The sequence below is a fragment of the Serinus canaria genome, chromosome 26, assembly GCF_022539315.1.
Source record: "Serinus canaria isolate serCan28SL12 chromosome 26, serCan2020, whole genome shotgun sequence".
NCBI lineage: Eukaryota > Metazoa > Chordata > Aves > Passeriformes > Fringillidae > Serinus > Serinus canaria.
The window spans coordinates 5,042,328-5,054,665 of NC_066339.1; the positions used below are offsets into that span (position 1 = coordinate 5,042,328).

A 12,338-nucleotide genomic window follows, 5' to 3' on the forward strand; every position below is an offset into this window, starting at 1 on the left:
TCATCCCAGCATCTCATCTCTGATCCCAACGAGCTTTGCCCAACCTGCCTGCATCCCCTTTTAGTCAAAAGAAAGAGAAGCAGAGCAAAGGAGCATGTTGTGCCCAGGCTTTACCAGTGCCATGGGCAGGAGCTGAGCTGGAGAGGGGTCAGGATGTCTGCCCACTAGAGTCCACTGGCCCCTCCATTGCTCATTCTGGGCGACCTTTTGAACCAGGACAGGAATTCAAGCCCTCGTCCTGACACAGGCCCCGCTGGCTTCTGCCCATCTCTGTTGCCTTTAATAAAACAGGTATTAGAGAAGCGGAGTCTCATTTCAGCCATCGGGTTTGAATGGCTGCCTCCTCATTTTTGAGCAGAGCTGGAAGGAGAAGTTGCAAGACATTAAGCCCTTGTTCTAAGCAGGGGGATTTGAGGAAGGTTATTGGCATCTGCAGGACATAGCTTGGCTGGGAAGAGCATTGGAGGAAGCCATGAGCTTCCTGCCGTGGCAGAGGACGTCCCTTTATGCCTGGCTGTAGCCCAGGTGTCAGCCCTCGCTGCCCTGTGAGTGAGGGGTGTTTTCAACACCTTTCCAAGACAGCAAATTTGTGGGGTGCTCCTGGGCTCTGCTGCCTGGCCACTTCCAGCTAGAGCTGCAGCCCTGCTTTGATAATTCTGAGCAAATCCTCAGGGCTTGCTGGGGACTAGGGCACAGTGCAAGGCACCCACACTGCTCAGGCATCCATCTGTCCATCCGTTTTGCCCAAAAGCAAGGGCTTTGGGTGTGCTGTGCTGTTTGGGGAGGGGGCTGGTGCTGGGAGCCCCCGGTTCGTGCCGTCGCTCAGCCGCTCTCCCGGCGGTTCCGGTGGGCTCAGTTTTCCTCTCAGCCGTGGCTCTGCAACGCTCGAGTTCACAGGAGGTTTTCTTTGGCACGGGGCCCCTCGCTTCCCAGCCTGACACCATCACCCAGCACTGCGGGCAGAGGGGGCAAGGGGCGGCCACGGCACAGGTTTGTCTCTGCCGGAGCCCGGCATCCTGGTTGCTCTGGCGCCTAAGGGCACTGGTGAGTTCAGCTTGCACCATTGTCCCCAAAAAGCCTCTAAAGAGAGCAATGGGCAGTTACTCTTCATTGAATGCAGGTTTTGCAGGGTGGAGGAGCAGCAGCCTGGGGCGAGGGCATTGCTGCTGCCACGGGGCCACATCCCAGCCCCTTCAGCCTTGGCTTGTTAAACCAAAACAGGTGTGAGGGCAGAGCAGGGGATGTGAGTCTCCTTACAAGTAATTATCCCTGCTCCGGGCTAAGGTTTCCCAGCTCCTCCTAATGAAGTGCAGGCATCCCAGCTGGCGACAGGCTCTGAGGGGCTGAGAGCAGGGGTTGGCTGCAGCCAGCATCCTGGATGAGCATCCTGGGTGCTTTGGGTTTTCTGGGACAAGGAAAAGCTCTTTCTCTGTGGTCTGCTGTTCCCTTGTGTAAAATGAGGCCATCAGTCAAGGAAGGTGTATTATCCCTGCGCCCACTCCTGCTGTGCTTTGCCTGCATCCCCCACCCAGTCAAGCATTCCCCTTTCTTCCAGCTGGGGGGAAGCAGGTTACTGTTCTGTGCCACCCAGTCCCCCTCCCCTTGGTGTGCCAAGGAGCTGTGCTCACCCCCTGCCACCTTCCCTCTGCAGACCTGGACGAGTGCTCGGAGGGCAACGGCGGCTGCCAGCAGACCTGTGTCAACATGATGGGCAGCTATGAGTGCTTCTGCAGGGAGGGCTTCTTCCTCAGTGACAACCAGCACACCTGCATCCAGCGCCCTGAAGGTCAGTGCTCAGCTCTTCCGTGCCCTGGGCCACCCTCCATCTCTATGTTTATCAGGCAGGTCTGTCCTTTGTCACCTCTGGCCACTCCTGCCTGGGTTTAGGTGCTGCTGCTGGGTTCTTGGTGTGGGAGATTTGAAAGTGAATCTATGGCAGGCATGTTGGGAGAGGTGATAAATATCCTGCAGCAAAACCCTCACAGGTCTCTTGTCCAGGCACAGCAATACTGAGCCAGGGACATTAATTCTATGCCCAGAGGAATTTATTGATAAATAGAAGGACCTAGAGATCCTCACACCAGCTTGAGATACATTTTCCCCTGCCAGGTCTTGCACAGCACTGAGCCCTTCATCTCAATATCAACTCTAAATTGTTGCCGTCTGGAGCAATCTCTTAGCCAAAATAGGAGGAAATGAGAGATTTTTGCATCTCTGCTGATTTTTATCTCTGCTGCTTGGCAAAGCCAACTGAGTGTTTTTGCTTTCTTCCTTCCCCCTTCCCAGCTGTGTTGGTCACTTCAGCTCCCCAGGAATCTCACCCTGTCCAGGACAGCTGAGCAGCTGCAGTGTCATCTCCTGTGTCCCCATCCCTTGTGTGTCTAGGAGGGATGAGCTGGCTGCTCCTTCCTGCTGGTGCCACAGTGGTGGTCCCTGCTGGGGACAGGGATGCAGGTGCTGGGTCTTGAGCTCAGTAGGGTTTAAAGCCACTAAGAGATGTGGGAACAGTGTCTCACCCCAGGTGGGAGGGAATCAAAGGTTGGAGGCTCCCAGGTGGTTTTGTCCACCTTCCCAAGCAGCTCTGTGCCAGGAGCTGGCCAGGGTTATCCTGTCCCCACAAGGTCCTCACTGACAAGGCTTCTCCTCATTGCCATCAACTCCCTATCCCACCCATCCCACCTCAGACGTCCCTCTGCCACTGCTGACCAGTGCCAGCAGTTTTTGGAGCATTTCTTTGCTTCGTTTTCTCTTTTAGAAGGCATGAACTGCATGAACAAGAACCATGGCTGTGCCCACATCTGCCGGGAGACCCCCAAAGGGGGCATCGCCTGTGAGTGCCGCCCTGGCTTCGAGCTCACCAAGAACCAGCGGGACTGCAAACGTAAGGAGCACCCCAGGGCTGGGGATACAACCTCCCAGGGACCCCCTAACCCTGTCCCCATGGCACAGACTCCTCCTGCCCCTGCAGCAAAGCTCTGACCCCCTGGTAGCAGTTGGTTCATTGAGCCTGAAGCTCAGCGAGCTCAGCTCTGCCTCTGTGCCCTTACAGACAATGCTTCTGGCAGCCCCTTTTCTCTGGGATGTTGTGTCCTTACATGACCAGGTTGAAATGGCAGTTCAAGGGGGTCCCAGAGGTTCAGCATCCCCTGTTCTTGTCCCAGTGTTTCACTTTCCAAAGGGAGGTGAACAAGGAGAGTGCAATTGGCATGTGAGGAGCGCAGGAATCCTCTCCCTGGGGGTTGTGGTTCTCTCAGCCTGTCTGATCTCCTGCCAGCATCCCACTGGCAGTGCCAGGGTTATTAAATAGATATGTGTGTGTTTATGCAATTATTTTTATTTTGTTTCTCATTTGCTGTGTGCAGCAAATGTGTAAAATCACTGATGAAATGAAGGCTTAATCCTAAACTAAATGAACAGCACACCTTGCCCCCTGGGGAGGGCTGGCAGGAATTCCCAAAACCTCCTGTGTCATCCCAAAGCTCAGGAAAGTTTCACCCCTCCCCTGCAGCACTGGATTCAGGGTCAGGGTCAACCAGATCACCAGTCCCCTTTGCTTGGACTCCACTGGTGGCATTTAGCAGGTATGCAGAGGGAAGACATGAGAATCCACATAACAGCCTGCATGTGCTAAGATCCCACAGGGAAAATGAAGGGCTTTAGGAATTACCTGTGAGGGAAGGAGGGAGGGAGGAAGGGGAGGAGGAAGGGAAGTCTCTGAGGGTACAGATGAGGTGTTTCCAGCCAGCTTTATGTGCTACATGTGGATGGTAGGCGGGGAAGAGGAGCTGGGGCCATGGTGACGCTGGTGCTTTGCTCCCACAGTGACCTGCAACTACGGCAACGGGGGCTGCCAGCACACCTGCGACGACACCGACCAGGGGCCCAAGTGCGGCTGCCACGTCAAATTCCTGCTGCACTCGGATGGGGTGACGTGCATAGGTAGGTCAGGGAATCACCCACAGAGGGGTTGGGGTGTGGGATGGCTCCTCTTCCTCCCTGGGTGATTTGTCCTTGGCCTGGTGAAGGGTTTTCCCCAAGCCTTGGGCATGCGGTGATTTCCTTTTGCTGAGACTGGGGAAGATCAGCACTGTGTGAGGGATGCTGCAGCAACCTGGGATGTGTCTGCACAGCCACAGGGAGCAGAAGTGATCTTGGTGGTGCTTGAGGGGACACCTGGGGACAGGTTGCTGTGCTGGGGTGTGGGCAGGGGTCCCTGCCTGCTTCTGTGCTGCTGAAGAGAGAGCTGTGAGGATGTCCTCATGCTGGGAATTGTTACTGTCGCTGTCACTGGCAGCTTTTGAGGAGGGATGTGGAGGGGGCAGGTTTGCCCATAGCAATCTGTTCCAACTTGGTATTGTGGGGCTTTGGCTCAGGAACAATTGTCTTGCAAAAAAAAAAAGAAACCAAAACCAAAACCCCAACAACCTGACAACTCAACCACCCCCAGAATTGTCCTTTTCCTGTGTGTGTTTTCAAATTGTAAAACATCAAGCAGAGATAGAAGTTTTACTGGTTTCATATGCTTGTGCTGCATAACAGCTGCTTTGATTTAAAAAATGTTATATTTGGGGAGTGATTAAGTCCACAATTGCTTGAGACATTTGAGTTCTTACTGCAAAATGAAAAAGAAAAAGGAACTGGAAGCAAGAGAGGTTTTGGCTCCCCATGTCCCTGCTGTGCCTGAACAGAAAACCCTCCATGCTTTCCACAGACGGCTCCGTCCTCAGGGCAGAGGATTCCCCCTGAGCCCCTGGCTGCTCCCTGCCAGCTCAAGGGGTGTTTGGGGCTGAGCCCCCAGCAAAGTCCTCCTCCCCATCAGCTCACTGCTGCTTTAATGTCACTCCCAGGGATCCACCCTGGGAGCACCCCCAGGCTGCTCCCAGGGTGGATCCCGATCCCTCCTGGCTGCTGGCAGGCGCTCACAGCCCCTGGTCCCCGCCGTTCTCATGTTTGTCCCCACAGCCATTGCGTCCTCTCCTACCTCTGAGGACCCTCCCAGGGGGTTGTTGCTGTGCCTGGGTGGGGAGCTCTCCTCCAGCAGGGAGCTCAGGACCTTGGGGGTGACAGCTGGTGGGTTCCTCCTGGATGAGGGGCCCTGTGTGCGGCGTCTGACTCGGGCAGGTTTGGGACCAAGGATCCCCCTGGACCTGTTGGGTATGGAGGAGAGAGAACAGCTCTCCAAAGCATCTCGTGATCTGGGGGATGCTTCAGAGCTGTCTGTTTGCTGGGGGGTGGTCTCTGCACTCAGACCCTGGGTATCACAGGTGTAAGGGTGGGATTTGGGGGTTTCCAAAATCACTCATCCTCTTGTCCTTAGCCAAAGTATCCCTCTTTGTCCCCATGCCCTGCATTGTACCTGCTGGGGAGGCATCTCCCACCAGAGCCAGCGCATCCCTGTGAGCTCTCCCCTTGTCCACCTTTCCAGGGGGAATCAAACACTGCACTAGAGGATTTTAGGAGCAGAACCAGCTCAAAGCCCACAGCCACACCATGCCTGTCTCATGCCTTTGGGCTCTGCAATCCCCTCTCAGAGGAAGGGGCCTGCCCAGCTCCTGCACTCCCTGGGGGGATTCCCAATCCCCAGTCCCACCGTGGGAACACCAAGGGGTTGTGCTCCAGCCACGGGGAGCCAGCAGCTGCCCCGTGGGGATGCCCGGCCAGCAGATTTACAGCCGAGGTACCTGCTCGGATATTTATAACCACCCTTTCTTGTTTTATGGCTCGGGCACAGCAAACAGCCCTCCCCCGTCCACGCTGCCCCCTTCACCGCCCCTTCCCCATTTCCTCCAAAATATTTCATCATTTCAAGGGGAATAAAGTTTCCAGTGAGGGGAAACGCAAAGTCGTTCCCCGGGCCATGGGCTTTGAAATTGAACGCGGTGTGTTTGATGGGCTGCCGGGACAGGCCCCTGGTCCAGGTTCCCTTCAGATCACACCACGCGGCAGGAAGCACGATCAGCCCCTCTGAGTGACAGTTTCATTAGGCCACGGCCGGTGTTTTTCATTTTTCTGCTTTTTATTGCTGCTTTTAAAAATGCAGATAATGAGGAACATGCCTCTAAGCACAAGGGCCATCACTAATGGCTCCCAACATGTCTGCAGGCACGAGGGGGAGGGGAAGCCGGGAGGGGAAGCCAATGACCTTATATATTTATATTTATGCTCCAAAAGCAGCCTTTAAAAAAAAAAAAGAATTAAAAAAAGCACATAAAACAGCCCTCCAGCAGCCAAGGGTGCAGTGCCCGCGGGGAGATGCAAAACCAGCTGTCACAGTTGATGCAGATTTTGGCTTTCCAGGAAGATTTATTAGCCAGGGCATCATTGCAGCTCCCTCCCACCCATATTTGGGGTGCAGCAGGGCTATTGCTGGCCCCCTACTTGTGGTGAGCCCTGGTGGAGCGGGAGGGGGTGGAAAGGGAAGAAATACAGTTAGATGGAGAAGGAAACTAAACCCAGCTCAAGTTTTATGGCTGATTTCCTGACCCGCTCTGAGGCAGTTTGCGGTCGGTGCTCCCCAGCTTGGTGGAGCTGCCACAGCCGGGGTGCACTGACCCACGGGGGAGGCTGAGCAGCCCAAACACACCCAGGATTTGGGCTCACCGCTGGCTGGGCTGCTAAATCCACAGGGTGTAAGTGCCACAGGCGGGATGTGGTGCCTTCCCAACGTCCGTGGCTGCGTGGTGTCCGTGTGGCTCCGCCCGGGAGTCACCACGTGCTGGTTCTGTTCACAGCCAGGGCGAGGACCCGGCTCCCCAGACTAACAGGCTGCACTAACGCTCCTCACAACACGCTTCTCCCGCTCGCATGGGGCTCCAACCAGCCCAGCACAGCTGGAGGGGGTTTGGAGAGGCTGAGGGACTTGGAATGCTTGGGAGGTGGGAGAGAAAAAGCCCAAAGAGACAGTTTCCACCAGGCTGGAAATGCAGCAGAGTTGAACCCATTGATGTGTGACACCAACCAAGTTCCCTGCTGGACACTGTTTCTAAATCACTTTTTTATAATGTTAAACAGGGGAGAGACACTTCCAGCAACACGTTATCCTTGAGACGTTTTCTAATGGTAAATATTTTTGTTCTCTCTATCTCTACAAAGGGGTCTAACTGTAGATGGTCTCTCCTCTGGAGATCATAGCAGGGCTGGGGGCTGAGCTGCTGCGCTAACCGCATGTCTCACTAACCCTGCCCCACTGCTGCTTCCAAACCCCAATGCCAGGCCAGCCAGGGCTGGGCTGGGGACAGAGCAGGGACCCCTCGCCCTGCTGTGCTTGCATGAGACGGGGCTCTCACGCTGCTTTGGTGGATCCAGCCCATGCCAGGGGGACAATCTACTTTGGCAGGGTTACCCCCACACCCAGGAGGAGCTCACAGTGGGCTGCCAGCAGCTGCCTGGTGGGGAGGGGGATGCTTGTGTCCATCTCTGTGCTGTGCACTCCCAGTTATCCCTTCCTAGAGCCCACCCTCTCAAGGATGGTCCCCTCTGGGACCTTCAGAGTGTCCCAGGGTTTGGCCTCGCCATGCACAGTGGCTCTCAGCCCAGAGCTGCAGCAATGGCAGAGCTGCAATGGCCCTTTACAGGCTGGGCACCTCCCCAGGGTTTTATTTGCATCCCTGTAGGGTCTCCAAGCCCTTCACAAAGGTAAGGTGATGCCTCTGCTCTGCCACCAAGGAAACTGAGGCAGAAGGTGCAGCAACTTGTTTGTGGTGGGGAATCTTGTTCCTGGATGTGCTGGGCGCAGGAAAACTCCTGGCACATCCAGGAGATGTGGGAGCTCAGCTCACCAGCACAGGGAGCACAGACTGCAGCTTTTGGGGGGCTCTGAAGAGCCTTTCACATAGGGGTGGGAGAAGGGGAGGACCCCAGATCCCTGTCATAACCACGCTCCAGCCAGCCCAGCTCTAATCCCCTCTGGCTCATGGACTCACATCCTGCTGAGATTGTCACTTCTCAGAAGGTGGAGGTGAGGCCAGAATGTCACCAGCATTGAGGGTGCTGAGCAAAGCGACGAGTGCCATGGCAGTCAGGCAGTGACAGCAGAGCTGGGATGGAGGAGGGTGGAAAAGAGTCTGAGTGTGTGTGTGTGAAGCTTTGTCCTCTCCCTGCCTGAGCGATGGAGGCCTCACCAAAGCCCTGTGTGGCTGGTGAGTCATGCCAGGCTGGGAGCAGCCCTGGGCTGCCAGCTTCGCCGAACAATTGCTGCTCCCCGGGGCAATCCAGAACCCAGCCCCATGCCACCAACCTCTACTGCCTCACAGGTACCCCAGCAGCCCCCTCCAAGCTTTCTGCAAACCCAGAACAGGGTCCCCCCTTCACAGAGGGGTTTGCAGTGGTGCTCTGGCCATGCTAACTGAGCTCGTACCCAACGGCCACCCTGGGCAGCTGCCCTGGGATGGTGGGTGGGTGAAATTCCAGGTGAAATTCCCAAAGATGCAAAGCAGCCAGGAGGGGTGCCACAGTGCTGGAGGAGGCTGTGAGCATGGTGACAGTGTGCCCAGGGCAGCACATTATCTGGAGAGCTCCATCCTCCCTGCTGCAGCTGCTTCTCCAGCTCCATCCCGCTGGCAGCAGCACCTGAGCCAAACCAATCGTCTCATCTCAGTGGTGACCCTGTTAAATCAATCCTCCCCAGGCTGCTTCTGCATCAGCTGCTGGAACAAAGGCTGGCGTTAAACAAATGATTCACTGGCCTTTCAGAAAGTTTCCCTTCCCTTGGGCGCGGTGTCACCCGCCCCGTGTCCCTGTCCCCGGCGCTGTGGGGAGGAAATGGCCCTGGCACAGCTGGGCAGCGCGAGGACCTGGCTGGAGGAATAATATCTTCAGAAATCCTTCCCCTGCCGTTAGGTTTTGTAATTGTGCTGGCGATTAATTTCATAAAATGGTCCCTTTTGTTCTCTTATTATGGGACATCATAAAAATAGCAGTGGCAAGATGAGCACAGAGCGATCCCAGCTCCCGGGCCCCGCGGCAAATGGTTGGATGGTTCAGTCATTCCTACCCCATGTGGTGCTTGCAAAGAGCAGGAGAACCTGGGATTTGCTCTTTCCAAGGAATTTCTTCAAGGCATTTTCATCTTGGGTTCCTTGAAGCCCAAATGCCTCATTTATCCAAGCAACCAGCCTTCTGAAAGGAATATTTTATTATCCTTTGTGAACAACTTAATGCACTTCAAACCATTGTTCTGGTGGTTAGAGTTGAAATTGAGGATTGATCTCACAGGGAAGCTGTCAAGCTGAAAATGTTTCATTTAAATTAGTGTCCCTTCTAGTCCTACCAGCAACAGCTGACTTTGATAATACTGAAATAATTAGCTCTTTTTTTTTTTTTTCAATTGGATTTTTTTTCCACTGATGCTGCCTGCCTCTGAGTATGTGTTTTAATTATATGTGTCTCCCAAATTAGCCTGAGACACTGGACCAGCCATGCCTGAGCAGTGGGTAATGGTCAGGGACTGACAGCACAGGGTCACTCGTGGCTTAGTGGCTCGGTAGCTTGGTGGCAGTGAGGGGGACAGGACCCCCCTGTCACCCCACTGGAGTACTGGAGCCGTGCACCCCCATCCCTGGGAGCTGCAGCTTGCCAGTACCTGTGTCTGGCTGCTTTTGCACCAAGTGCTTTGACTTTGAATTCCTCAGTTTGGGGAATTGAATTCCTCCTCTCTGGAGCTGCCCAAGGTGGCCTCCAGGAGGCCCTGTCTGTGGGGCACACCAGCCCCCATGTGTTCATCATTTCACGCCTCTGTGGCCTCGTTGCTGTTGTGTGAGAGCCAGGGGCTCTGCAGGGAGGTTTGTACCCACTGCCACTCCCAAGCCGTGGCATGGGGGACATCTGGGTGGCATGACTCCCCCAGCCTTTTGAACAGAGGTCCCTCACCCCAGCCTTTCTCTCCCCTTGCCATGCAGAGACGTGCGCCGTGAACAATGGGGGCTGTGACAGCAAGTGCCACGACGCGGCCACCGGCGTCCACTGCAGCTGCCCCATGGGCTTCATGCTCCAGCCTGACAGGAAGACCTGCAAAGGTAGGGGGGTGTGAGTGGGGCTGGGGGCTCACTGCTCACCCCTGGGTGCCTCAGACCCCCGTTGTGTCAGTGCCCTCAGAAAAGGCTCAGATTTTGCTCAGCTCAACGTTGCCCCCAGTGCTCACTGGCTTGGTGTTTGCATCCATGGGGTGGGGACAGGAATCACCCCCTGCATGAGGACTGGGACACCTTGCTGCAGGCACCATGCTTGGCCCCATGCCCCTGGGAAGCCTGTGGGGAGGAGGAAAGGGGGTCAGGTCTAATTGGAGGCAGTGGCATAGCACTTGTGGGGCTAGAGGGTCCTGTCCCATCTCACTCCACCCCACTGCCTGAGCTGCGCCAGGGGAAGGGCTGGGTGTGCAGGGAATGCTCACCTGCTCTGGGGGTGTGAGGTCCCTCTTGGGACACCGCCCAGCCAGGTCCAAGCACCATGTCCCACATGGGGGAGAACACCCTGAGATGCTGCACATCCCACCAACGTCCCCACACCCCTGTCCCTGCCAGGCAAGGCAGTCCAGGCTGCTTTTCCTGCACCCCAAACTTTCCCCCATCAGGGCTGGCCAGTGCCTGCATTGTGTCTTTTGGCAGCTGTCAGAACTTGACCCCAGCTGAAAGGAAAGCCTGTCCCACTGCTGGCTGCCTGTCTACCTGTTGACTGCTTCCAGACCCCCTTGTCCCTGGTATTTTATCAGAGCATCCACCCCTCTCCAATTCTGCAGTTTCCAGCGATGTGCAATAACACAGAGCCACGTCCCCTGTGTCTGGGGTTTTATTAGGGCTGCAGGCAGGTTTACAGCTTGCTCCCTCACAGTCATAAAAAGAAACCCTCAGCCCCAGTGAGCCAGAGCTGCTGCCCCAGCACTGGGGGATGGAGGGACAGGGCAGGCTGCTGCCTCCTCCTGGTCTCCTTCCATTTCACACGTTGTTTCCTCATTTTGTGATTAGTGGGAGAACAAGCCACGTCAGCCACGTTCCCCTGCTGACCATCAGAGCCCAAAGGGTTTCCTCCATTGTCCCCCATGGCGGGGACAGCACCCAGAGGGGAGCACTGGGCTCTCCTGGCCGAGCATCCCAGCCAGGGTGTGACCCTTGGGTGTCCCTTGTCCCCACCAGACATCGACGAGTGCCGACTCAACAACGGCGGCTGTGACCACATCTGCAGGAACACGGTGGGCAGCTTTGAGTGCAGCTGCAAGAAGGGCTACAAGCTGCTCATAAACGAGAGGAACTGCCAAGGTAAGGGGTACTGAGTGCCCAGGCCCCTTGTCCTGCCCCTCCCTGCACTCCCATGGTTGCTGCTGCAGAAGTGCTGCCCTGGCTGCTCATTCTTCCTCTGGACTGCATACATCCTCCAGGGGATTAGTGCTGGATTTAGGCTCTGGTTTGAGGCTTAGCCCTTCAGTCTCAGAGCTGGGGACTTGTGAGCTCTTGCAGAGTTAAAGCCAGCAATTAGGCAGATGCCGGGGTTCCCAGTTCTTGGAGGGCAGGAATGGAGAGAAGATGCCTCCTGCTCACTCCAGAGGGAGCTGCCTGCTCCATGCTGCTTCTTCCACCTTTTTCTCCCCGTCCCAGCATCTTTCTACACATTTCACATAAGCCCAGGAGGTCACTGCTGCCCCCGCAGCCCATGGCCAAGGTCAGCACGGCAGGTGTGCATGAGCCTGAGTGTTTCCTCCTGAAAACACACGGCCGGGGAAGGAGTGGGCTGGCAGGCTCCGGGGCTGCCACTGCTTTCATCTCCGTCCAGGTTCTGTGCTCCGGGAGTTTGACGTGAGTGCAGCAATTAACTTAATGAGGCCAATGAAATGATGCTCCAGCCCACCAGGTTGGGTTCACCTCCCAACCAGGCCCTCCCTGCCCCAACAAGGTGCCCGCGGGGCCGAGCAGACATTGCTGGCACCATCCCCGAGGCAGGACCTGCCCGCACAGCATTCCTGATCCCTTCCTGGCATCCTCCTGATCCCTCTCTGCCCTGGATGGGCAGCAGCCGGGGCCTCTTGCAGCTCTCCACGCCAGGGACAGGATGCTGGCCCTGTTTGGCCTGTTTGAGGTGCAGAGAAGCTGCAGGAGCTTGTGGCAGGAGGTGCTGGTGCAGTGGGGGAGGAGGAGCTTGGGGGCAGAGAGGGAGCCCAGGGCTCTGGAGCATACTGGTATTGGATCTCTAGAGCATCCTGAATGCCCAAAATTGTTTTGAATGCCCAGAGCAATCTGGTTCTGGACCCTTGGAAGATACCAGTGCAGAGTCCCACAGCATCCCAGCACAGCCCTCAGCTTGCTGCATCAGGAAGGGGACAGTCCTGTGCCCCTCTGCCGTGCCAGCTCTCA

General features: G+C 56.1%; 1 protein-coding gene across 4 annotated transcripts in view; it reads left to right on the forward strand.

Moving 5' to 3' along the window:
- The window catches only part of SCUBE3 (signal peptide, CUB domain and EGF like domain containing 3), a 30,605-nt gene that overhangs the window by 10,969 nt on the left and 7,298 nt on the right, over positions 1-12,338 (forward strand). For 3 of the 4 annotated variants that reach the window (XR_007780149.1, XM_050985270.1, XM_050985271.1), the window contains exons 4-9: positions 1,652-1,786; positions 2,756-2,881; positions 3,823-3,939; positions 7,012-7,059; positions 9,897-10,013; positions 11,127-11,249. Coding sequence is in view for 3 of the 4 variants with exons in the window: in XM_050985270.1 (XP_050841227.1) it covers positions 1,652-1,786; positions 2,756-2,881; positions 3,823-3,939; positions 7,012-7,059; positions 9,897-10,013; positions 11,127-11,249 (666 nt within the window). In the remaining variant the exon portion in view is untranslated. The remainder of the gene's footprint in view (positions 1-1,651; positions 1,787-2,755; positions 2,882-3,822; positions 3,940-7,011; positions 7,060-9,896; positions 10,014-11,126; positions 11,250-12,338) is intronic. The other variant, XM_050985272.1, reaches the window with a different exon arrangement.